Source organism: Boleophthalmus pectinirostris, unplaced genomic scaffold (genome assembly GCF_026225935.1).
Source record: "Boleophthalmus pectinirostris isolate CB_2022bp ecotype Guang Dong unplaced genomic scaffold, ASM2622593v1 HiC_scaffold_19, whole genome shotgun sequence".
Classification (NCBI taxonomy): Eukaryota; Metazoa; Chordata; class Actinopteri; order Gobiiformes; family Gobiidae; genus Boleophthalmus; species Boleophthalmus pectinirostris.
In genome coordinates, this window is record NW_026571140.1 from 1537807 (window position 1) to 1563988 (window position 26182).

Sequence of the window (26182 nt, forward strand, 5' to 3'; positions counted from 1 at the left end):
CAGTGCATATTTCAGTTTTCTCTCAAATATGAACACTCCTGGAGTTGATTACCTTGTGCACTCTGAACTAGGGATGGGCATGATTAGTCGACTAATCGATAAGTGATCATTAAGAATTTATAATCAACAGACAGAATGTAGGTTTCTGGAAGTAGATATGAAACTGCATTTGACACAAACACTGGAGTTGCAGCCTGAGTACTACCCCCCCCATCTGTCTTTCTCTCTCTGTTTCTCTTTCTTTCTGTCTTTTTCTCTTTCTCTATCTCTACCCCCCCCCCTGCCTCTCTCTCTCTCTCTCTCTACCCCCCTCTCTGTCTCTCACTTTCTATCTGTCTTTCTTTCTCTGTTTCTCTTTATTTCTCTCTCTCTCTCTTTTTCTCTTTCTCTACCCCCTGTCTCTCTCTCTGTCTCTCACTCGCTATCTGTCTCTCTTTACCCCCTCTCTCTCTTTCTCTCTCTCTCTCAACCCCGTCCCCCTTCCCCTGTCTCTTTCTCTCTCTATATATATATATCTGTCTCTTTCTCTGTCTCTCTCTCTGTTCTTCCACACATTTCCAGTTAACTCCCAGAGTGTCATCTGCTTGTTGACACTGTTTCTGGACACACAGACACACACACACACACACACACACACACACACACACACACACACACACACAGAGACACACACAGTCGTTGTGTGTTCTGGTTGTTCTGGTTGTGGAGGTTTTGGAGGGTTTGGCTCTTGGCTCACAGCAGTGAAAAGCACATTTTGGCTCGGCCTTGTTTATGTATTAAGGGAGCCTTTCTCACACAATGGCAAATATTTAATGTCAAATTAAAGTGAAATTGCATAACCGTGGGAGGAATGCCCAATGCTTTTCGTTGATGATTCACTGTCTCACTGAGTGCAGCCAACTTTTAGAACCATTTATATCTTTGAACAGTACAAATATAAAAGCACAAACGTCCAGCCATGACCATAAACCAATTTTGCTGTAAAATTCTCTCTGATTTAGAATCTTGTAGTTATCAAAGTGCGGCGTGTTTTGTTTGACCTGATCACTGGAATGTGCTTACTCATAAAAATGGTGGAATATGCCAAGTCAGAGTGGGCAGTGTGATACAACATGAACACTGCAGCCTCACACTGTAACGACGTGATCTACCACAGCAGCCAAATGAAGCTCAGTGAGGGCGGCAGATATAGCAGCAAATCTCTAACCAGGGACCATGTTTGGAAATCCAAGCTCCAAACCAAAGAGCCAATCAGGAGTAGGGCTGGGTATTATTCAGAAGTTGCCAATACGATAGATATCTCGATACAGTGAGGTTACGATTTGATACAATTTAATATAATATATTTCAATTTGATTCGATACAGTTCAATAAAAAATAAAGTCTAAATCATGGCTGTGACACTAAAAGTCTTTGTTAAACCACGTCTTGTGCAAAGTTCATATGAAACACAATTATTTTAATCATCTAAACAGTGAAAATGTCAAATGTGTCGCATAAACGAGTTTCCTTCCTCTCAACAAGCAATAAAACTGTAGCTGAGACAAAATTATTAAGTAAAATAAACCAAAAAATACTCTGTTGGTGATATATTGATACAGCAGCCCATGATGTCATCACAAACAATACAATATATCGATATTTCAATATTTTTGCACAGCCTCACAGGAGTGAGGCTGTTGAAGGATGGTTTGGCAGGGAGTGGGCGCTTAGCAACGCTGTCACTCAAACCTGTTGCGAACACTAGTGGGAGCGAGCTCGGGGAAACCAGGCACTGGATTGGTCCATTATTAATGTTCATATTTTAATTTACAGACAAAATACAGGGGAAAAAACAGTGCAGAGTGTAGAGTGGGTTAATGCAAACATTTCTAGACTAAAAAGACTAAAGGCTGAATTATTATATTATTATATAATTATATTATTATATCTGTGTCGACTCAACACACGCTGCCGCCGTCGTTTTTCAGATTTACAGATCTGCGTCGAGGTCAACGCTCCACAAAGTAATTCACTGCCACAACGCAAGAAGGCTAGGGTTTAAAAATGGTGTTCATGTTTACAAAATGAAGCGGGAAGCGGAGTACTGGAATTATATGGAGAGCGGATAGAGAGAGGACCAATCACAGCACTTATTGTCTGCGTCGGTTCAACACGTAGTTAGAAAATTTCAGGATGCAGACTCTTTGTGACGCAGATGATTTGACGCACGACCATAAATTGGGCTTAACCTGACAACAGCAGGTACAGAGAGACGGGCCACTGAAGCCAACTACAAGCAAGGCTCAAAGAAACACACGCCCATGCTCCCTCATTTATATCATAAATCACATATACCAGTGTATGTATACAGTTTATGGATGCAACTAACATTTATTTTAGTAGCCGACTAGTGATGAATTTTTTGATTAGTCGACTAGTCAAACTTTTATTTCTATGATACATTGAGATTCAGTGCAGATAACAATGGTCAAAATACAACTACAATATTTATTTTTCAGTCACTTAAGCAATAAGCACGATTTTCCTGGAGCCAGATTCCAATCCAGGATATGTGTATTTCTCACAAGGTTCTCTCTTGGTTCAAAGCGTTGGGGTTATCATTAGGAAGTGTTGATGTAAAGTGGAGAGCTGCATTAAACACAACAGGAGTGAATCATGAGTCATGTGTGTTCCGTGGTGAGTAGTGTTCTATAAGTATATGTCTGACTGCTGCATGTTTGTGTTTCAGAATAACTCGGTGTCTCCGTCCGACAGCCTGCGCGCCGCCAGCGAGAAGCACCGCGGCTCCTCCGACTACGGCCTCGACTCCAAGAAACGCAAAGTGGACGACAAAGACAGTATGAGCAGATATGTACGTGCACTGTTCTGGAATCATGGAACCTTCTGACTCCTACAGACACCAATGTGCACAACCTTCATCTTATTATTATTATATACAGAAATCTGCAGAACAATGAAGCAGGAATTAAAGTCAAACCGAGATTTGTGTTCTTTTCATGTTCAGACTCTTAACCAGATTTTTACTTCATGTGAAAAACAGAACTAGTGGTCTAACTTGCAATGGTCCAAAGAGCCTTCTAAGTATTCATTAAAATGACTTTATAAACACTTTAACACTTCCAGAGGCCAGAGTGGAGTTTTGTGATTGACTCACATGCTCACCACAACTAGCATGCTAACTGTATTTAGAAAATTCATATACAGCAAAAAGTGAAGTGTTCAACTTTTGTGTTAAAAACAACTGAAATATTTTACCCTGAAATTTTAACCCTCCAGTTTTTTCTGTATAGAATCTTTGTGTTTTTTTGTTTTTTTGGTAGAAAACACAAAATTACTAGCATGCTAACATGCAATTGCTGATTCTTGGGCAATAAAAGGCATTATAATTAGTCGAGGCAGTGCCTAGCCTCCTCGTTGTGACCTGAGAGCTGTTATTCCAGTGCACGTGCTGACGCACATACAGTCACATCACATTGTGCTGGGCTCTGCCTTATTTTGCTCATCTCCATGTAAACTTCTGGGTACAGCCACTTTGACAGGGCAGTGTACATGTACATGTGCTTTGTATATTTTTGTAATTATCATTAATTACCACAATGAAATGACTAAACTCTTTTATATGTTGCTGAACAGGCTCTGATTCTAATTTAGCTGTGGTTTCTTAAATGTGCTGGAGTTTTCACGTGTGATGTAGTAATTATGATGCTGACCACTATCTGCGTCACAAGTGCAGTACTCTCACACAGAGAACTCTACCACACCATCATTTCCTCCTTTACACTTTATTTTAAACTCTGAAATGCTCTGCTGCCACGTGAACACAACAGTCCCTCTGGTGTTAAAGCCTCCCTGGATTATTTTACAGGACAGTGATGGAGACAAGAGCGACGACCTGGTGGTGGATGTCTCCAATGAGGTGAGCTGCTTCTCCTTTTGATTTCTCCTCCTCTTCCTGCTTCTCTTCCTCTGTACTCGTCATCCTTCTGTTACTCCTGCCCTCTCTCCTCCCCCTCTGCCCTCCCTCCTCACACACCTCCTCACCACCTCGTGCTGTTTCCCAAGCTGCTGTCATTAGCTCTGTGTGCAGCGGTGGGTGTGCAGCGGTGTGTCTGCGTCTGTGGGGGGCGCTCATGCTTGAAGCTGGACAAAGGGCAGGACACATCAGGACACACAGATTTAACGCAGGCTGGAAAATGTGAATCAGTAACAAAAATCTGAGCTGTGGACTTTTACTCAAGTTTGTTTACAAAATGATACTTCTCAGGGTAGTAGTAAGTCATCCTTTTACTTGTACTTGAGTAATCTATTGTACAATGTAACAGTACTCTTACTTGAGTAAAAGTTGTGCTTCCTCTTCCTACTGTGAGTAAATCTAAGGTTACAAAAGCTTTATGGTTACATTCAGAGTTTAAGGAGATTGAGAAGGAGAAGGACGAGGTTTTTGGCCGTGGTGTTTTGTGGAGCAGTCGCAGCAACGTGTGTAGAAACATTTGTGACGTGTAGGTGGATGAATGTGGCCTGGCCGTTCAGACTGAAGTCACATGTCAAAAGATCGGACATGTATGGGTTTTAGGAGCACATATCCAAGTGTACCGAGTCACATTTGAAAAAAGCAGATCTGTGTCGTTCAGACTCTCATGAAAAGATCAGGTACAGGTTGTGAAGGGGCGAAAAAAATCAGATTTGGGTCACTTTGACTGCTATATAAAATGATTTGAACATTTGTGGTGCTTGAAGCTCCTAAGAACTGATTTAGTTTGTCTCATTTATGTGTCTGTCCTTTGAAAACAGCAAATTTTGTGCTTTATTTATTCTAGATCCAGTTAGGCATTTTCAGGAGGTGCCGTGATTCCATGGAAATAGAAAGTTAAATCTATACTTCAGATTATTCATGGAGGTACATTGGTTTTAAGACATACTGGAAATGTGGAGGAAGCAGGTGGATGCTCTGATCTAGGTCAAATAAGATTCAGGTTTGTAGAGATGCAAGCTCGTTCACAGTAAAGATGCTTTTTATTTAACTATTTATTGAAACAAAAAACACATGCTTATCTTTTGCTAAAAGTTACATACTATGGCTTTAACGTTTAATGTCCTTCCAGTGATTGTCTTTCCAAATTCTAAATATTATGTTACGTCTAGTTACTCTTAAGCTCTATTCACACAGGATAATACAACCTGGGGACGTCTCGTAATTTGCAAATTACCGCCCCGCCTGTGTGCACGGGATAAGCGAAGTCCCTAAATGACTCTGTTTTACTGACACTGACTGAGACTGAAAGAGAAAAAAAAAACACGGAGAGAAGAAAGAGAAAGAAAAGATGTAATTACAACAACAAACACTGAGATGCAGATTCACACGGAACTAGTGTAGTTTTATGACCGGACGTCTGTGAAATACAATAAGTAATTCACGGCGGAATTGTTACTTTATAAATTACAGACATGTCGCAGTGGCACGGGATTAAGATCTCAGGAATCCTCCGCAATTATTACAAATCAACAAAGGTCCACAGGTAAACCTAATCTCGTGCAAATGCGTCTTTATGGTTACTCTTACTTGAGTAATTCTTGGACCATTATACTTGAGTAATATTATTGGAGTTAATACTCATACTTAAGTGCGTGTTTTATGACTCTACCTGGTAAACGGTGAGATCATCATAGGTGGCAATATGAGATTTTAATAGCGGTACACACCTTACTGCCGGGATTAAGGTCAGGCGTAGGCTAAGCTCAGGCTAAGCTCCGGGAGGTATGTGTGGAGCCAGACAATGGTGTTACGTAATACATATAAACAAATGAAACGGGAACCACACTCACACGCCACCACACCGCCGACTCGCATGTTAGGCTTGTGCAAAGTTTATGTGCACATAGCGATTTCGCACAAAGGTTATCTTTTCAGGCATTCACCCGATCTGCTTTAAAGCCTTCATGTGTAACAATACCAGTATCGATATCTGTAGAGTGACCAGACGTGTATATTTACTCAGGACAGTCCCACTTTTGAGCCCTGTGTCCCCTGTCCCAGCAGATTTATACAAAACCACAGATTTGTCCCAGTTTTACACAAGAAATGTCCCAGGTGTCCCTATTTTGGACCAATCTGATCCCTGCCAACAGTAAAGAGAAGCATAAACAGTCATTTGTTGAGGTAAAATACAGAAAAGCTGCTTAAAAACGACCAAAACACAAAGAAAATGTGACAATATTGACTCATATTAGTGCCAAGTGTGTAACAATTTTCCTTAATTACGCACTCATTTCACAATTTTATTATTACCAACCCAGACTGGGGATGTTCTAGTTTTTTATTTAGAAAATCTGGTCACTCGAAATATCAAGCTTGCTGTTGTGAGCGATAAGCGTGGGTACAGATATTATGATTTTAAATCCATAACTAGGACCAGAAATGTAAGTCAAGTTGAAGTAAAGTTCACAACTTAACTAAACAAATACAAAAATACTTCCAAAATGATTTTATTCGGGATATGAAATCATTTGTTGCTTACGTATCAGCCATAGTTACTCTTCTCTTTCAATTTGGATTTCTAATTCTGTTCAAAAATACAAAAGGACAAACTAGGACTGACACATGGGCACACACAGACTAGGGCAGTGCTCAACTTAGACTGATACCGATATCTGTGGAAACTCTCGGTACAACAATAACTCATCCCTGTAAACTCATTGTAGCTGTAAGGCAAGACAAATATTTGTTTAGCACAATTCATACACAAAGTAATTCAAATTGCTTCACATAATAAGAAATGCATCAAAATCAAAATACAAACAAGTCAAAACATAAATAATCATCATAAAATGAAAAAGAGAGAATGGTCGCTCACTGTTCCTGTGCTCCTCCAGGACCCTGCGACCCCGCGGGGCAGCCCGGCTCACTCGCCTCCGGAGAACGGCCTGGACAAGAGCCGCCTCCTGAAGAAAGACAACGCCCCCAACAGCCCCGCCTCCGTCGCCTCGTCCGGGAGCACGCCCTCCTCGAAAGCCAAGGACCACCCCCATGTGAGTATCACCATAGCAACAGCGCAGGCAGTCGCACGTTTAAAGTCAGACTGAACACCTAAACTAAACTAAACCAGCCCCGGCCACGTTTCAGATCGGAGCTGATAACTGGGCTGTACCTGGAGAAGAGAGGGAGGGGGGCGGGGTCTAGAGCGCTAAGAAACATTGTCATTGGTCAAACAGGTATCCACACTTCAAGCTCCGCCCCTCCAGGTGTTTGTATCAGAAACACCTGGCTGTAATCAAGGCGATGCTCTGTCACGTTGTAATTGAAATTTGGTGTGTGGAAATATTGAAATATCAATGTATCGTATCGTTTACTGTGATGATACAGCAGCCCACAATATCGATACTGTATCAATATGTCGCCACAAGTATTTGTTGGTGTATTTTACTAAATTATTTTGTTACAGCACTGCACTTTTGTTGCTTCTTTAGTGGAGGGAAACTCGTTTATTGACACATTTGACATTTTCACTGTTTTTGAGGATTAAATGTTTGTGTTTCATATGAACTTTGCACAAGACGTGGTTTAACAATAGAAATAGATCATATTGAATTGAAAGTAAACTGTATCAAGCTATGTATCGTATCATGGCCTATGTATCATGTAATGATATCTTCATAATGATACCCTAACCTACTGGAGGTGGGACACACTCATTTTTGCTACATTTTTTTTTACAGAAAGCTGCTAATGCACCTTGTAGTGATGGGGATCATTCAGAAGTTGCAGATACGATACATACCTCAATACATAGGCCATGATACAATACATATCTCGATACAGTGAGGTTGCAATTCGACACGGTTTAATGATATATTTCAATTTGATTCAATACAGTTCAATAAGAAATAAAGGCTTCATCATGGTTGTGACACTAAAAGTCTTTGTTAAACCACTTCTTGTGCAAAATTTATATGAAACACAAACATTTTAATCATGAAAACAGTGAAAATGTCAAATGTGTCGCATAAACAAGTTTCCTTCCTCAAGCAATCAACAAAACTGCAGCACTGTAATAATTTAGTAAAATAAACCAAAAAATACTCTTGGTGATATATCGATACTGCAGCCCACGATATTGATACTGTATCATCACATTAAACGATACGATATATCGATATTTTAGTATTTTTCCACAGCCCTAGGATCTTGTTTGCACTAAAATGGTCACAGAAGAACTAAGAGCAATAGATAAAGCTACTGCAACACCATATACACAGTGTAGTACCGTGTGTGTGTATCTGTGTGTGTGTGTGTGTGTGTGTGTGTGTGTGTGTGTGTGTATCTGTGTGTGTGTGTGTGTGTGTGTGTGTGTGTGTGTGTATGTGTGTATGTATGGCTGTGGGTGGAGGCACTCTCAGGAAATCTAACCCCACTCACTCTCCTTTACGACTCTCCCAATAAATGCTCATTTCAGGCTGTAAATATCCCACAGATCTCTCTCTCCCTCTCTCCCTCTCTTCCTCTCCACATTTCTCCTCTCCTCCTCCCTCCCCTGTCTCTCCATCACTCGCTCTCCTTCTCCCCATCACTCTCTTCCTCTATCCATTTCTCGCTCTCTTTCCTCCCCCCTCTCTTTCTCTCTCCCTTCCTCGTGTCTCCATCCATCTCCCTTCCCTCTCTCACAGATCCCTGCTTCTCTTCTCTCCTTCCTTCTCTTCTTCTCTCCTCTCTCTCTCTTCGTCTCTTTAAGAGGTGCAGATCACACTAACCCTCCAGCACCGGTCAGAGCGGATCACTTGAACATAAACCATGGGGCAGATTTACAGTGCGCTGTAACCTGACCCACCCCCTCCACCGCTTCACCCCCTCCACCCCTTCTCTGACCATCTCACAGTCCGATATCCACTGTCCTCTCTGGGTCCCATCGGATACTCAGAGACTCAATAGGGAAAATGTGGTAAATGTGTACGATAAATAAAATAAATGTGTATATCGACAAGGGCTGTCAGTAATAATAATAATCATCATAAATCTTTATTTATAAAGCTCAAAATAAGGTTTACAAAGTGCTGTACAAGCAGCAAAGAACAATACAAAAAGCATCCAGAAAAAAAAAAAATCAGACAATGAAGAAACCAGTTCAATTAAATATAATAAGTTCATAAAATAGAATAAAAAGAAATAAATCAAGCTAGGCCAACTGATAAAAATGGGTTTTAAGAAGTGATTTAAAGATGATAGTGCTGGTGTGAGTCTTTTCTCCTCAGGCAGGTCGTTCCAAAGTCGAGGCGTCCGGACTGAAAAGGCTCCATCACCTTCATCTGGAGTCTGGACTTTGGAACAGACACAGGGACCTGCCTGAGACCTAAACGAACTTTAAAAGTGATCAGGAAAATCTTCAAATCGATTCTAAAACCCACAAGGTGAAGAAAAGTAAAACAGGGTCATGTGTTGATGTTAAACCAGTGAGGAGCCGAGCTGCTGCTCCTGAACCAGTTGGAGGAGGGAGATGGATTTGGAGTCGAGGCTGGAGAGGAGGGAGCTGCAACAGATCAGGGAGGGAGAGGATAGTTTTGATTTTGCTAATTGTGCGGAGGTGGATAAACCAGGATTGGGAGACTTTTCTTGATATGAAGGTGAAAGGTGAGAGTCAAAAATGACAGTTAACAAATATGTGAAAAACCAGATACCAGTCAATCCTAAAACTAGTATCAAAACTAGACCTGCTCAAATGAGAAGATACTAAAAAAGTCCCATTGTCAGAACAGAAATGAGTCTTTAGAATGATGTTGAGTTGTATCAGAACAAGTATACGAGCACATAGACTAGTACACACATGGACCAACATGAACCTACTGCACCACTGACCATTACACACATATAAAGAATAGAAGAAAGTACTACTACTAAGTACTAAGAGTGTTTTTTATTAGCAGTTTCAGCAGTGTTACTGCTGGAAGAACTGTGTTGCTGTTTGACTTTTATGGGCTGTGAGCAAAGCCACATTCCAGGTTTTGTGGCACCTGCTCGTCTCCATGGAGATGTTATTGCTTTGCCCAGAATGCTCCACTTATCGATCTAAATGGAGACACACTACCATGCCGTTACAGGTCTTATCTGTGGAGAGGAGAGTGTATAGGTTGCGTTGACATGTCATGGAGTGTAACTGTGCGCACTGCTCTATCTGAGGTGTGTTAAATTTTAATTTGAGGTCATATTTGAATACAGTCTGACCAGAAAGAGCCGCTTTAGTTGGAAATAAACAGATGAGCTGATTTACACTGTTAAACAAGTTCCTCTCAAAATAACATTAGAGTCACACATAGAACTAAAATCAAATCTGGAAGATGAATCCAATACTTCCAAATACTTCCTGAATACTGGCTGTACACCGCCAAATGTATCAATTAGTCACTCTCACCTTCCAATCAAACCAATCAAAATCAACCTGAACTCTTCTGAAAATGTGTTGTTTAAATCCATTTTGTATTTTTTCTTCAGTGTTCAGACAATCATAAAACCATGTTAACTGCTGAACATTAGGGTTAGAGTTAGAAACACATAGTATGAGCAGTTCGATCAGCCCCTGCCCTCCACGATGACATGATGACATATGACGAGATGACGACACAGATGACGTAGAAGTGAAGCTCCTGTCCCTCAGCCTGGACCAGTACAGGACGTGTTTGTAAGACGACTCCAGTCAAACCAAAGTGCTTCTCTGTTTTAGAACGACAAGTCCTCCACACCCAGCCTGAAATCCAACACGCCCACCCCCAGGAACGAGGCCCCCACCCCGGGCACCAGCAGCACCCCCGGGCTCCGGCCCCTCACCATGGGCAAGCCCCCGGCATGGAGGCACTGGGTAAGAGACGCCGCCTTCTGACTTGGAAGTAGATTTAGTTATTGGACTGTACAGGTTTTCTGTAAATGTCTAATTACAGATGCTGCTGTTAAAGACGACATGCTGTGCTTTTATCTGCAATACACTTCAACTATGTCATATACGGGTTTGACTGTCTGAAATTAGTGACAAAAAATATACAGTGTTCATATTTCGGAACACTGGGACTTAAGAAATAAGTGAAACATGAATGATTCAACTTCCTCTGGGATCACATGCCTTTAAGAAATGACAATAGTCCAAGTTAGAACTTTGTGCGTTCTATAAAATAAAATCCTGTCATTTATTGTGTTGTATTATATTCTAAACCCGTTTGCCCTCTCTCCCCCAGCTGCCCCAGCCCTGCGCACCCCCCTCTCCATCGCCGGCTCCTATGGGCCCTTTGCCATGATGGGGCACCACGAGATAAACGGCTCCCTGACCAGCCCTGGGTACCCCGGGCTCATCTCCCCTCAGATGAGCGCTGCTGCGGCGGCTGCCTACGGACGCTCGCCCATCGTAAGAACCACTGTTTATTATGACAACTCCAGTCAGTGTTAAAGCAGGAGATCCGAGGGAGGTGCACATTTATATATCTGTTTAGTTTGTTTCATAGTTTCACACAAATACTGACTGCATAAACATACACCCCCACACATACACGCACATACACACACACACACACACACACACATACACACATACACACATACACACACATACATACACACACATACACATACTGTACCCCAAATGTGTTAAAGAAAATATTGTATAATAACCAGACACATTCCTGATACACACACTATAAATGTGAATGTGTGAAATGGCCGTAGAGCAGACACACACTCCTCACATGACACAGTTGGTTTAAATGAGGCTGAAGTCTGTTTGGACTCACATCAGATCTTTAAATCATGTTGTTGTGGTCATACCAACTTGTCAAAGTCTGATCCCGTCAGATCTCAGAGGCTCAGAGGTTGGGCCTGGTCAGGACTTGGATGGGAGCACTGGGAAAATCAGGTGTCACAGGGGGACACCAGTGGCAAAAACTGTTGTTGTGTCCTTAGGCAAGGCACTTCATCCACATTGCCTAGTATGAAAGTGGTGTGTGAGTGATGGTGGTGGCAGCCTTGCTTCTGTCAGTCTACACCAGGGCAGCTGTGACTACAATAATAGTTTATTACCACTGAGTGTGGAGCAAATGTAAAGTGTCTTTGTGACATGTTTCTGAAAAGCTCTATATAAATAAAAACTTACTTGATCTAATAATAAAGGATTTAAATCCTGAGGACCTGATTTGTGTCCTCATGAGTCCTTGAGATGTGTGTTTGTGTGTACAGATTCCAGTGCCCACATTGTGATAAATTCCTGCCATACACAAGTGAAACGTCGACTCTGTGACTGATGGCTCCATGGGATTCATGTGCTTCAATAGTTTAGATTTTTGCCATAGCAATAAGAAATCCAAAACATTGTTCAAAAATCTTTAGAGTGGTAAAAATTCATCAAAATGACGTCCATAACAGAAAAAAAAAAAATCAGTGCTCCTCCAACCAAAATGTACAAAGTCCATCTGAATGTAAAGCTGTAGGCTCCTCTTGAACTGAACCAAAGTCCCGTAGTTTAGACGAGCTTTAATGAGTGTGAAGAAATATTCACCAGTGTTTGTACATCACTGGAGGCTGGAGCTGTGATCACATCTGTAGATAGTGAACTACACAAGCTCAGCAGCTGCAGTACACTCTTTACAACTAATGACTTTGAGAAAGTTGAGCGCCTCTCTCTCCCCCTCTTCCTCTCTCTACCCCTCCCTCTTTTCTCTCTTCTCTTCCTCTCCCTCCTCTCTTCCTCTCTCTCAACCTCTCTCCTCTCTTTCCTCACTTCCTCTCTTTGCTCTCTCTCCTCTCTCTCCTCTCTCTCCTCTCCCTCTCTCCCTGGTGTGTGTTTGCGGCTGGCTGGCTGCTCCTTGTTGTGTGTGCTTAATGAGCGTGTACAAAGCGGTGCTGGCACTTTGAAGTGGCATGGTTAGCATTCTAAAGGCTTTAAAGCGCGCGGGCCCAGTGCATCTCGTGTTTGAAAATCTGGGCTTTCATTAGCATTAGCGGCGGCGCGCTGCAGCCTGTGTAACGCTTGTCTGAATGCAAAGAACCAGCGTCTGCGCCTTTCAGGGATCTGCCTGGAAACGGGCCTTGTTTTTGGGGCATGTGCGTCTCCAGGCTGCTTCTGTTTACTCACTGTTCTGTTCACCTTGTGTTTATCCAGGGAGGCTTCGACCCGCACCCCCACATGAGAGCGGCCGGCCTGCCCGCCAGCCTCACCTCCATCTCAGGGGGGAAACCGTGAGTAACTCAGTCTCTCTGATCTCATATCGATGTGTAGATGTGATCATCTCACACACATGAGCCAGTATTTACCTTTCTAGATGCTATTGTAAAGTTTTGGACAGACATGGTAACATTTTTTTTCCTAGAGTGATGATAGAGCTCATTAGTGCACAACTGAATAAAAATCATAATATTTTGGACATAATTTTTGAAGAACCATAATTTCTTCCACAATCAACAAAATCTCTTGTCTTATCCTGAGTAAAACTATTACCCACTAGTGTCGAGGAGTAACAGATTACTTGTACCAGCGTTATGTAATCAGAGTACAAATTATGAGTAACTATATTCAGTTACAGTTACTGTTTCCATGAGTGGTAATTGGATTAAAGTTACAGGACTAAACCAGGACTAAAACCAGGACCAAAGCAGGACTAAACCAGGTCTAAATCAGGTCTAAACTAGGACTAAACTAGAAATAAAACCAGGACTAAACCAGGTCTAAGGCAGGTCTAAACCAGGACTAAACCGGAACTAAAACCAGGACTAAAACCAGGACTAAACCAGGTCTAAACAATATGACACTTATGACCACATTTTAAAAGTGACCTACCCAACACTACTAACCATGCACTTTAGATCTGTTCAAACATGGTCTGAAAAATCATTCTCGCGTTCGTTTGTCACTTCAGATTCTTTTTGATGTGTTTAAAGGATGAACTTTGAACAGAATCCTATTATTCAAACATAAATCACAAATCTAATCAAAATCACAATGCTTGTCAGAAAAATCACAGTTAGAAAGTTCTTCCCAAGTTTTTCAGCCCCAGTGCTCAGTTTATAAATAATTCAGATTAGGCCTAGCCAGTCCTGGATCAGCTGCCTGCGTGTACATCTCCATATCGACTGAGTCAGACACAAACCAAACTTACAATAAAATAAGACAGACTTTTTTTTTTTTTTCTTTTTTAGTAGTAGTAATTTATTCAGTCATTTTGCAGCACTACAAAACAAAAGAAAACAAAACATAGACTACAACTGTATGCAATGTATGAACAGCAAGTTTGCCTTTACAATTTCACTTGCGACTTCGTGTAAACATAAGAGACAAAATATAAATTATAACAAAATGGAATGCATAATTCATTAATTCCAGAGCTCTATATCATTCAAGACTTAAAAAAATCACTCAGATTGTTCCCTATACTAACCCCTCTAACAGAAAGACAATCTTATTTTTTTTTAAGTTCTTATCTTTATTTTTTTTAAGATGCCAGTTGTTGTTTTTTAGTTAGTTTTTTTTCTCAGTTTATGGTTGTACAAACTAATAATAATGTTAACGAAGGCACAAAAAGTTTATTGTGTATGATTGTACAAACTAAACCACAATGAGAATGAAAAGATGTAAGTTTTTTGTTTTTTTTTCTTCATTTATGGCTGTACAAACTAATAATAATGATAAAATGTATCGTTTATGATCGTACAAAATAAAAGGTACAGTTAAAGAAAAGCTATGGACAATGAATCTAGTCTTCGATGTATGTCTGTAAGACTTGATTTTTATATTGTTTTTTGAAGTGCACCAAGTTTGTCCAAAAATGAATTTTCCATTTAAATGTGCACTATGTAAATTTTCTGTTTACATTTCTGGTTAACTTTTTTGCCACCTGCTTATTCCCATGGAGATATTATTGTTTATATTGGGTGTTCCAGAGTAGAGCATTAAACTTGATCTATCATGCTTTATTTTGGTGTTTTTTATATTGCTGGAAGTTGAAAAATGCAGACTGTTAGTGTGCTCCACTGATCTGACTCATAACTCGGTATGTTAGTGCCATCTGCTTATCTAAATGAAGATATACATGTTTAATGCCGTACCGTGGAATATTCTTGACAAAAGCTGACACAAGGTTAGCTTGTGACTGTAATGTTATTGAAGAGGCACTTGTTTACTGCACACCTATAAAATATCGGGAAAAAGTGTTTCTTGCATGTAAATTTTGCTGAACTTTTGGGCAGATTTCACTGTGATGTCAACAATATGGACTTGTTGAAAATAGAACTTTCTGTATTTTTCAACATTTCTTCACATTTTCATTGTTTTCTGATTTGTGTAAAACTATAATTCATATTTACACCAAGTATTATCCCACCAAATGAAGTCCAAACTGGAGAATCATCAGAACCTGTCCTATGCACTTTGATTCAAACCTTTAACCCCCCGTGTGTTCTCCTCCTCAGGGCCTACTCGTTTCACGTGAGCGCAGACGGGCAGATGCAGCCGGTGCCTTTCCCTCCGGACGCTCTGATAGGCCCGGGCATACCGCGCCATGCCCGCCAGATCAACACGCTGAGCCACGGCGAGGTGGTGTGCGCCGTCACCATCAGTAACCCCACGCGCCACGTCTACACCGGGGGCAAGGGCTGTGTCAAGATCTGGGACATCAGCCAGCCGGGCAGCAAGAGCCCCGTGTCCCAGCTCGACTGTCTGGTGAGGACACACATCTAAGAGCGGAAAAGGAACTTATCTGGTGCTCAATGTCATGTCAAGGCCTATGTTCCCTCATTTTTTTATTTTATTTTATTTTTTATTTTTTTTTTTACAAAATTAGGCCCTTTGTTCCCACATTCCCTTTATCATCAAGTTGCATCAGATTTTATCCCCATTTCTCCCAGTTTGTTAGTCAATTAAACCCAAACTATGATCCAGCTGCAGTTGACTACAGATGTCATGTAGAAATCATGGTGCAAAGGGCCCGAGGTTGAAATGACTCTGACTCATCTGGTATGCGGTATAAAAATAAAAATGACTTGAATTAGAGTTTCATTTTGAGAAAAATCTTAGAAATAAGAAAAATCTTAGAAATGAGGGAACATAGAGCTGTGGGAACATAGAGCTGTGGGAACATATGGCTGACCCCTCAAGACGAGGCATGTGGTTTTACATTCATGTGCAGCACAAAATGATATGCTGCAGCCTCCATCGTCCCTGTTTTGGAATCAAGAAATTCTGTGGGGACTCGGCCCTTGGAACACATGCTTAGGCCTGTATCTGCAGGTGCTTTTTAGGTTTAAACCAGCTGAATTTTAGCATTGAACCTGGCAACCCAAATGGGAGAATCATGTGAGCCTCATTCTGCTTTCTGATTGGATAACTGTTTTGAGAACCAAAACATCAACCTAAATAGATGTGACATTGTGCCCAATGTTTTCAGTAATGAAGGGAAAAAAACAAAACATTACCATTGTTATCAGGGAAAGTTGTGTGAGCATATTCAAGTCGTACCAGAGACATAGTGTGGTGATTATGGAATTTATAATGTAAATCTGACATACACATGCATCCATTAATATAAAAATACACATAACTAAAACAACATCTTACTGTCCTCACACTGTAATATAAATTACACATTTGCATATGTAAATGTATAATCTAACCTGTCTGAAGCTGGGGCTGTTGATATAAAGCCCTAATAATTTGCCAAATCTCTCTCCAGCTCCACTCTGCTCTCCTGCTGCCACACAATATTTCTTGGAAACTGTTCTAATTAAAAAAATATATTTTCTATAAGTTGTGTTTTGTGCTTTGTGAATACTGATTTCATAAATTAACATGTGGTTCTATAATGGAAAAGGTTTTCTCCAACTTTCTTAAGAGTAGAGGTCAAAGTAGCACCTAATCCAAACTCTTGAGATAAGTGGTGTTTCGAGGAAGTGTGTGCCTTGGCCCTGGTCCCACAGCCTTCACAGTGCATATCTTTACATCAGCGGAGACTAAACACACAGGTCTCAGCACATATTCATGGAGCAGGGGACAGTCTGAGTAGCTCCTCCTCTGCCTCACTCTTGGCTCTGCTCACACGCTGCTGTCAGCTGTGGCTTGGCTCAGCTCCAGGTGAGCAGACAGATCAATATGGCTGCTTAAGCTCCGGCTGAATTAAAAGTGCCGTGTGATGGCTTTATAAGCACTGTTCTGTCTCAGCTCTGTGCTCTGCTCCAAGTGAGCGATGTGAGCAGGAGGGCAGCAGGGCACTAAGCGGCTAATGCTACAGCTCGGCCAATCACAGGGCGGCTAATGGAGAGACCTCAGCTAATCAAAGGGGAGCAATCATGAGTCAGTGCTAGTGCAGCCTCTGCAGCTCACGGAGGGAAATCTGGAGGTTCTGAGCTTCACATGAGGCCTGTCCATAAACTGAGAATGAGACAAACTATCTGCAGGTGAAGGCTCTGGTACTGGTCCAGATGTGAGTGTAGAACCTTTTAAAAAACTAAGTGTGATACAGTTCTAGAACTATTGTACAATGTGTTATAGCTGCTTTCCTTTGTCATTTAACTTCTCAATGTTTCACAATTTTGCTGATAAACTCCCGTGTTCACCACCTCCAGTGCATGCCCACTGCTCTGTATGCACTTCGTTCTCCAATTTTATTCTCTTAAACGCTGATACACGCAGGATTTGATTACGTCACATAGTCATTTTGGTACAAATGATGTGATGATGTTTACTGTGGCATCTGCTCCATTGGAAGTCAGCGAATTATAATATAATGATCCACGGGTGTCACAGATTAGAACTCTATAGCTCTTTTAAAGATTAAAGAGTAAACCAGCTTTTTTTCCATTTAGTTCTTTGCTAAGGAAATATTACCTTATCAGGATTAGTGAGTCAGCAAACAGTTTAGAATGGATTGTGTTGTTTCTTGTTCTTCCTAATCCCACTCTGTGTCCTGCAGAACCGGGACAACTACATCCGCTCGTGTAAGCTGCTGCCTGACGGCCGCACCCTGATTGTGGGCGGAGAGGCCAGCACCCTCACTATTTGGGACCTGGCCTCACAGACGCCGCGCATCAAGGCGGAGCTGACGTCGTCCGCACCGGCCTGCTACGCCCTCGCCATCAGCCCCGACGCCAAAGTCTGCTTCTCCTGCTGCAGCGACGGAAACATCGCAGTGTGGGACCTGCACAACCAGACCCTCGTCAGGTCAGACACCGGGCTTGTCAACGCTCCGATCAGAGGGAGCTGTTTAGAATGATAAACCATAATACAATGTCTCTAGTTTGATACTAAGAAATAGATTTGACACTCAATACTGATTCCAATATCACATTCCAATAGATGACAAAAAGAAAACAAAACAAGTAGGTGTGTTAGTTTCAGAGTAGTTTCAGTGTAGTTAGCTCCTCCCTTCAGGTTGATATAATGCAGTGTCCACCAGCGTCTGGCCAGAACTAAAGAAGCAGCTTGGATGAGCTGCGAAGCACCTTTGAGCAAAACCTTTTGTCCAGTTGACAGAAATGAGTTTCTCTTTTGCTCTAAATCCTACCTGGACAACTGAGGGATTAGACCATGGGTGGGCAAACTAAGGCCCGGGGGACATATGTGGCCCTTTAATCTTTTTAATCCGGCCTGCCAAACTTGAACAATAATAATAATAATAATAATTTTCAGGATTTTAAAAGTAATTTCAATAAATAGTAAATACCGTAGGACTTTGGAAAGACAGATATTTTGTTGTAATGATTTTCAGTTATGGAATATTTCAATAACATTGGATATTTTCTCTCTTATGAGGTGGATTACCAAAAAAACTTCATCCATCTGCTCCTGGTCCGGTCCTTCCATCAAATTTTAGAACCCTTTGTGTCCCACGAGTCAAAAAGTTTGCCCACTACATAGACACATTCTGTTGTCTATGTAGACAACAGAATGTGATTTTCAACATTAAATCATACTTACGTACTTTCTTTGTGTGTGCAGTAGGTTCATGTTGGTCCATGTGTGTGTACTAGTCTATGTGTCTTCTACTTGTTCTGATACAACTCAACATCATTCTATTCAGGAATATTTGATTATCGATTCTTGTTGAGTATCTAGTTTTGATACTAGTTTGAGTATTGATCAGTATTGGATTTTTAATACTTTTGACACTACACTACTACACTACACCACAGGCTGTTGTTTAAATGTCACGAGTCTCGAGTGAGAATTTAAAATATCAACAAAGTTTCTCTCAATGGGTTTCAGATTGATGAGAAAAAAGGTCAGTTGTGTAGTGATTACCAATTTAAAAGACACACTTGTATAGTTATGGAGGAGGTTGTGACTGTGTGTGTGTGTGACTGTGTGTGTGTGACTGTGTGTGTGTGAATGTGTGTGTGTGTGTGTGTGTGTGTTGCAGGCAGTTCCAGGGCCACACGGACGGGGCCAGCTGCATCGACATCTCCCACGACGGGACCAAGCTGTGGACCGGGGGCCTGGACAACACTGTGCGCTCCTGGGACCTGAGGGAGGGCAGGCAGCTGCAGCAACACGACTTCACCTCACAGGTACACACACACACACACACACACACACACACACACACACACACACACACACAGGCAGCTGCAGCAACACAACTTCACCTCACAGGTACACACACACACACACACACAGGCAGCTGCAGCAACACACTTCACCTCACAGGTACACACACACACACACACACAGACACAGGCAGCTGCAGCAACACGACTTCATCTCACAGGTACACACACACACACACACACACAGCACAGGCACTGCAGCACACAACTTCACCTCACAGGTACACACACACACACACACACAGACACAGGCAGCTGCAGCAACACAACTTCACCTCACAGGTACACACACACACACACACACACACACAGACACAGGCATCTGCAGCAACACAACTTCACCTCACAGGTACACACACACGCACACACACACAGGCAGCTGCAGCAACACGACTTCACCTCACAGGTACACACACACGCATGCACGCACGCACACGCATGCACGCACACACACATGCAGCTGCAGCAACACGACTTCACCTCACAGGTACACACACACAATCACACACGCACGCACACACACAGGCAGCTGCAGCAGAGATATTCGCCTAATCGAGTACTTGTTGGGACATTTTTGGAATTATTCCAAAAAAAAAAAATCATTTAAATAATTTTATTTTTCAAAAATATAAAAATGTACACAAATCAATTCAAAATATTTGCTGTGAATTTAAATGTATTTAAAATATATTTTGTAATAATATAACAATAATAATATTTTATTGTAAACAAGCTTAATTGCAAGTGGAGGGGAATGTGACTAAACTTGAGACAGAAAACACTGGGATACATATTTGTTGCCACTCTGTTCCATGTGCACACTCTATGTAAATTCCGTGTTTTGCATAAACATAAGTTCGCTTTAAGTGACGCTGTGTGTTGTGCTGCGCAGATCTTCTCCCTGGGCTACTGTCCCACGGGCGAGTGGCTGGCCGTGGGCATGGAGAGCAGTAACGTGGAGGTCTTACACCACACCAAACCAGACAAGTACCAGCTGCACCTGCACGAGAGCTGCGTGCTGTCACTCAAGTTCGCCTACTGCGGTAAGGCCCGGAACATTCCTCACATTGTCACACTAATACAAGACAGCCTTTTGAGACTCTCCTTACAAAATAATTATATATTTTGGCTTCAGTATCTTTTTGGAGTACACCTTTTATTAGGGGCATTTGTAAATATTAGGGATGTATCAACATTCAAATCTAATCAAATACGATATTATCATGAGCTGCATCTCATGGTACGATATTTATTGCGATATTTTGGAGTGGCAAATATAATTCTAGATAGGACAGTTTTTTTGCTTTTAAAAAACGTTGACAAGATTATTACTGTCACAATCTCAAGAATTCAAGTTAAAAAAAATATTTCTTCATGTTGTCTGATGAAATGAATTATGGGACATGTAGTTTCATATGATTATTAGCAGTTCCTACTAAAGAACAGTGCATTTTAGCAAAGCAATTTATAATCCGATATATTGGGACAGCTCTTGATATTATTGTGACACTGACAATCCCTAGTAAATACTGAATTTGATCAGACATATTGATGCCAAAGGTGATTTATTTTATTTATAACTTGTCTGCTTACATTTCTGTTTAATGCTACAATTCAGAAATATACAGTTATCATGTACAATTTCAAAGGATCATTATGCTAATTCAACTTTATGGCTGTTTCTCCCATGTTATAATGTTCTTTCATCAAAAACATGCCTGAAGAGGTCTGAGGTGTTGTCCATGCATGTTCCAGTGTTCTTGTGATCTATTTAAATCCTCTTTATGGTTTACAGTAGCAGTCCACACCTCTTGTACAAGTCTACTTAACCTGGTGATCTGAATATGTTGTGTGTTAACTTTGAGCCTTTATGGTTCTACATTACACAACATTGACTCTTGTGAGCTTTAAATCATGTTATAATATAACCCCATCAAAAACAGACCTGGAGTTGTGTTTTGTTTCATTCGGTGGAGTATGGAGCACTTCCTGTATCACCACATGACATCACAAGTTGTTTTCTGTTAGTGTGTTAAACATGTGAATGAAACGAAACACAACTCCAGGTGTGTGTGATCAGGAAATGACATTTGGTTTCATATATTTGTATTCATGTGTAAACAGATATAGATGTGTCATTCAGATGCACACGTACACACACTTTTATTATTTTTATACAGAGAAAACATAACTTACAAAACTAACTAAAACAAATCACTCAAACCTTCAGGAAATATGAAGAAACACAAGTAGTGTCATACCATGTAATAATAATAATGATAGAATGACTGTAAAAATACTATTACTATTATTAATAACAAAAATAAATAAATAAATACAAATAATCATAATAATTAAATAAAAAATGAATAAATACATACATAAAAAAAAATACAAAAAAGTCAATAAATGGTACTTTCTTAAAATAAAAAAAAAATTAAAAAAAAGATCCAGGGGTGTCATAGAGTACCTCATCTTCTCTACTTTCAAAAAGGACATAGCTTCATGAATCCATTGAGGCTGGAGGGGCATTTGTTGGTTTCCAGTGTTAGAGGAGATGGCGTCTTGCAACAAGAGAAGTAAACACCAAAACCTGTTTCTGTAAAGTTGAATAGCGAGGGAAGTCTTCCGGGAGACTGAAGATCGCCAAGGGTTAGGGTTAGAAACATGAATTGTTTTTGACACCACTTCGGACAAAGTATGAAAATAAACGCGTCAAAAGGTGGTCAGGACTGGGCAGATAAAGAACGTCTGTGTGAGATTACAAGGTGATCCCTCACACCTCACAAACATCCACTAAAGAAGGAAAAATCTGTGTTAATCTTGTAGGAAACAACATTATAGTCAGTGTTGGGGAGTAACAGATTACATGTACCCGAGTTACATAATCAGAGTACAAATTCTGAGTAACTGTATTCAGTTACAGTTACTGTTTCAGTGAGTGGTAATTGGATTACAGTTACTTTGTTGAAATAAATGGATTACACTGTGGTATTTTCCTGTTTTCACATTTTGGGCTATATCCCACCTTTTTTTTTCTTTTTTTTCAGTAATTCCACTCATTGCAGGAAACTAAACCAGATCTAAACTACATCTAAACCAGGATTAAAACCAGGACTAAAACCAGGATTAAAACCAGGACTAAACTAGATCTAAACCCGGACTAAAACAGGTCTAAACCAGGACTAAAACCAGGATTAAAACCAGGACTAAAACCAGGACTAAACTAGATCTAAACTAGGTCTAAACCTGGACTAAAACAGGACTAAACTCAGACTAAAACAGGACTAAACCCGGACTAAAACAGGACTAAAACAGGACTAAAACAGGACTAAAACAGGATTTAACAGGATTTAACAGGACTAAATCATGCTGCGCAGACATGACTCCTCGTCTTCTATCAATAATATTTTTAATACAGTGAAGTAAAGTCTGGGCTTTTTATTTTCTTTTATCAGACAAAACATCTTATGTTACAATATCCTGGTCTTTGTTTCTCTACAGCAAATCAAGTAATCCAAAGTATTCAGATTACATTACTCACTTTAAGTAATTTAATGGATTATGTTACAAACTACATTTTGGTGTGTGTAATCTGTAATCTGTAGGGGAATACATTTTAAAAGTCACCTTCCCAACACTGTATATAAGAGATGAGAAAATAGCATAGTTTGGGCTTTAAAGACAGCAGACTTTCCCCACACCTCTTTGTTCTGGCTCCTGTGGTATAACATCAGGTTCTAATGAGTTCCTCTCCTGCGGTGCTCCTCTCCTCTCTCAGTGTGTCAGCCCCACACAGAGCTGCTGCACGGAGAGCCCTTCTGTCACTAATTAAATCATTAGCCAATCGTCAGCGGCTAATTAATCAGAGGCTGATTAAAATAATGATGCTTTCTCCTTCATTATTTCTCCCCACTGCAGAGCGCTCTCCCAGTGGGTGCTGCACAGGCTGTGGAGCTCGCCCACTGGGTGCTGTGCTTCTCATAGTGGCGGCGGAGAGAGGGAGCAGTCTTCAGAAACCCTCTTCTTGTATTGACGCCCAGAATTTGTGTTTCCAGGGAAGTGGTTTGTGAGCACAGGGAAGGACAACCTGCTGAACGCATGGAGGACCCCGTACGGCGCCAGTATCTTCCAGGTACTACCCATGCACAGTACTTTGACTCGCAGTACTTTGACTCGCAGTACTTTGACTCGCAGTCCTTTGACTTGCAGTATTTTGACTCACAGTACTTTGAATCGCGGTGCTTTGACTCACGGTGCTATCACTACTACTATTACTATTTCTATCACTACTACTGCGATGGCTATTACTGCTACTACTACTACTACTACTACTACCACTACCACTGCTACCACTACTATCATTACTACTACTATTACTATCACTTCTACTACTACTACTATTACTTCAATCACTACTACTGCTACTACTACAACTACTACTACCTACTACTACTACCTACTACCACTACCACTACTACCTACTACTACTACTTTCTACTATTTACTACTACTACTACTACTACTACTACTACTACTACTACTACTACTACTACTACTACTACTACTACTACTACTACTACTACTACTACTACTACTACTACTACTACTACTACTACTATCACTACTACTACTACTACTACTACTACTACTACTACTACTACTACTACTATCACTACTACTACTACTACTACTACTACTACTACTACTACTACTACTACTACTACTACTACTACTACTACTACTACTACTACTACTACTACTACTACTACTACTACTACTACTACTACTACTACCACTACTACTACTACTACTACTTCTACTACTACTACTACTTTCTACTTTCTACTACTACTATCACTACTACTGCTACTATCATTACTACTACTAACTACTACTACTACTATTACTACTACTACTACTACTACTAGTACTGCTATTTACTACTACTACTATCACTACTACTACTACTACTACCCAACTGCAGTTCTAGCTCTCGTGGTGAAGTAAAACCTGACTTGTGTTTGTTTGTTTGTTTCAGTCCAAGGAGTCGTCGTCCGTCCTGAGCTGTGACATCTCTGCAGACGACAAGTACATCGTAACAGGCTCTGGAGACAAGAAGGCCACAGTGTACGAGGTCATCTACTGAAACTGCTCCACCTCACCTCCTCTTGACCTCCACCTCACCTTCACCGGACCTTCACCGGACCTTCACCGGACCTCCAACTGACCTTCACCTGACCACCACCTGACCTGCTCCTCCTCTGCTGACCACCTCCTTGTCTGCTGACCTCCTCTCCCCGTCTGACCTATGGATTATTTGAACAGTTTCTCGCCAATGGAGCAGCGCTTCATTTCTTACAGACCTCGTAGTCCAGTGACGCCTGTGAAAAGTGTACATATTGGCTCAGATCAAAGACCTTTTCTATATATGATAAAGTCTATATATTTTCATGTCCTGGCTGTATCGTGCTGATTGGTCCCTCCTCTCTTTAGCCAGAACTCGGTGGAATCTTTTTAAACTGTGCTGATTTTTAGGACTGCGTTTTTAAAGGGTGTGCGGGACGTTCGGTGGGATCTTATTTTTGAAATGGCCTTTTGTCGCCGTGCTTTTACTTGATGACGGGCGTGGCGTCTCAGGAGCAGAAGGGGGCGCTGTCGGCCTGACCCGTGGATGTACATTTAAATGGTCTATACAAAGGTTTTACAGTGTACTATGTGTCCTGCTCTGTCTCGCGTCTTTCTTATGGACTTGTCAGATTGTTTTCGGAACACGGGGACGTTTTGATGTTGACCCTTAACTGCTAGAGGCTAACTGCTGCTCGCGAACTGAACTGGAGCCAAGCGGCGCTGTGTGGGTCGTCTCGCGGTTCTCGGATACGTCCACGGACCCATTAGCCCTGGTACCTGACCCCGCCTCCCCTCACCCTAGCCCCACCTCCCGCACCCTAGCCCCACCCCCCTCTTTCCTGGTAGCCACCGGGTCAACTGAAGCTGTGTGAAAAGTGGCAGAAAGTGCCTGCCCAGACGAAAACCACACCAAAGTATAACGCTGTTAGCATAAAGAGATGTACAGTTGTTAATAAATCAATAAAATGTTTTTGTAGAACTCCTGTTTGTTCTTGCATATGTTCAGAAAACTCTTTTCAAAAACATCTGCTAGTGTTTAGTTGTCAGTATCTGGATTAAGAAATAATTGTTCCTCATCACGGTCAAAATGTCAAGCTTGTGGAATGTAGGAAGTAGATACTAATCCACACTAAAACTAGTAATGAATTTGAGCCGGTATTGAAATTAAAAAGTGGCCTTCACATGACAGAAATGAACATGAATGTCTTTAGAATGATCTTGAGCTGTTACAAAACAAGTATAGGAGCACATAGACTAGTATACACACATGAAACTACTGCACTACTGAGGATCACACACATATTAAACCACGTGAGAATTGAAAAGAAAGAATAGGAAAGAATGGTCATAGTCCATTGCCAAAAGAGTTTTTTTTTAATTCTCATCGTGGTGTCATTGTCAAGGCTGTTTCTTAGTATTGAAATTGACTTTGAGATGTTTGTATCCCAAAAACAGCATTGGAATGTGCACACAGGCCCACATGATTTCACATGT

General features: G+C 41.1%; 1 protein-coding gene across 1 annotated transcript in view; it reads left to right on the plus strand.

Annotated features, from left to right (window-relative positions):
• The window catches only part of tle3b (TLE family member 3, transcriptional corepressor b), an 89235-nt gene extending 63600 nt beyond the window's left edge, over nucleotides 1–25635 (plus strand). Inside the window, 13 exon segments of the mRNA XM_055154276.1 lie at nucleotides 2732–2854; nucleotides 3869–3919; nucleotides 6874–7029; nucleotides 10710–10827; nucleotides 10830–10844; nucleotides 11215–11381; nucleotides 13128–13204; nucleotides 15431–15680; nucleotides 17926–18173; nucleotides 19372–19519; nucleotides 20451–20601; nucleotides 23617–23693; nucleotides 24600–25635. Of these exon segments, the coding sequence (XP_055010251.1) occupies nucleotides 2732–2854; nucleotides 3869–3919; nucleotides 6874–7029; nucleotides 10710–10827; nucleotides 10830–10844; nucleotides 11215–11381; nucleotides 13128–13204; nucleotides 15431–15680; nucleotides 17926–18173; nucleotides 19372–19519; nucleotides 20451–20601; nucleotides 23617–23693; nucleotides 24600–24707 (1689 nt within the window). The 3' untranslated portion in view covers nucleotides 24708–25635.
• Nucleotides 25636–26182: the final 547 nt, after the last annotated feature.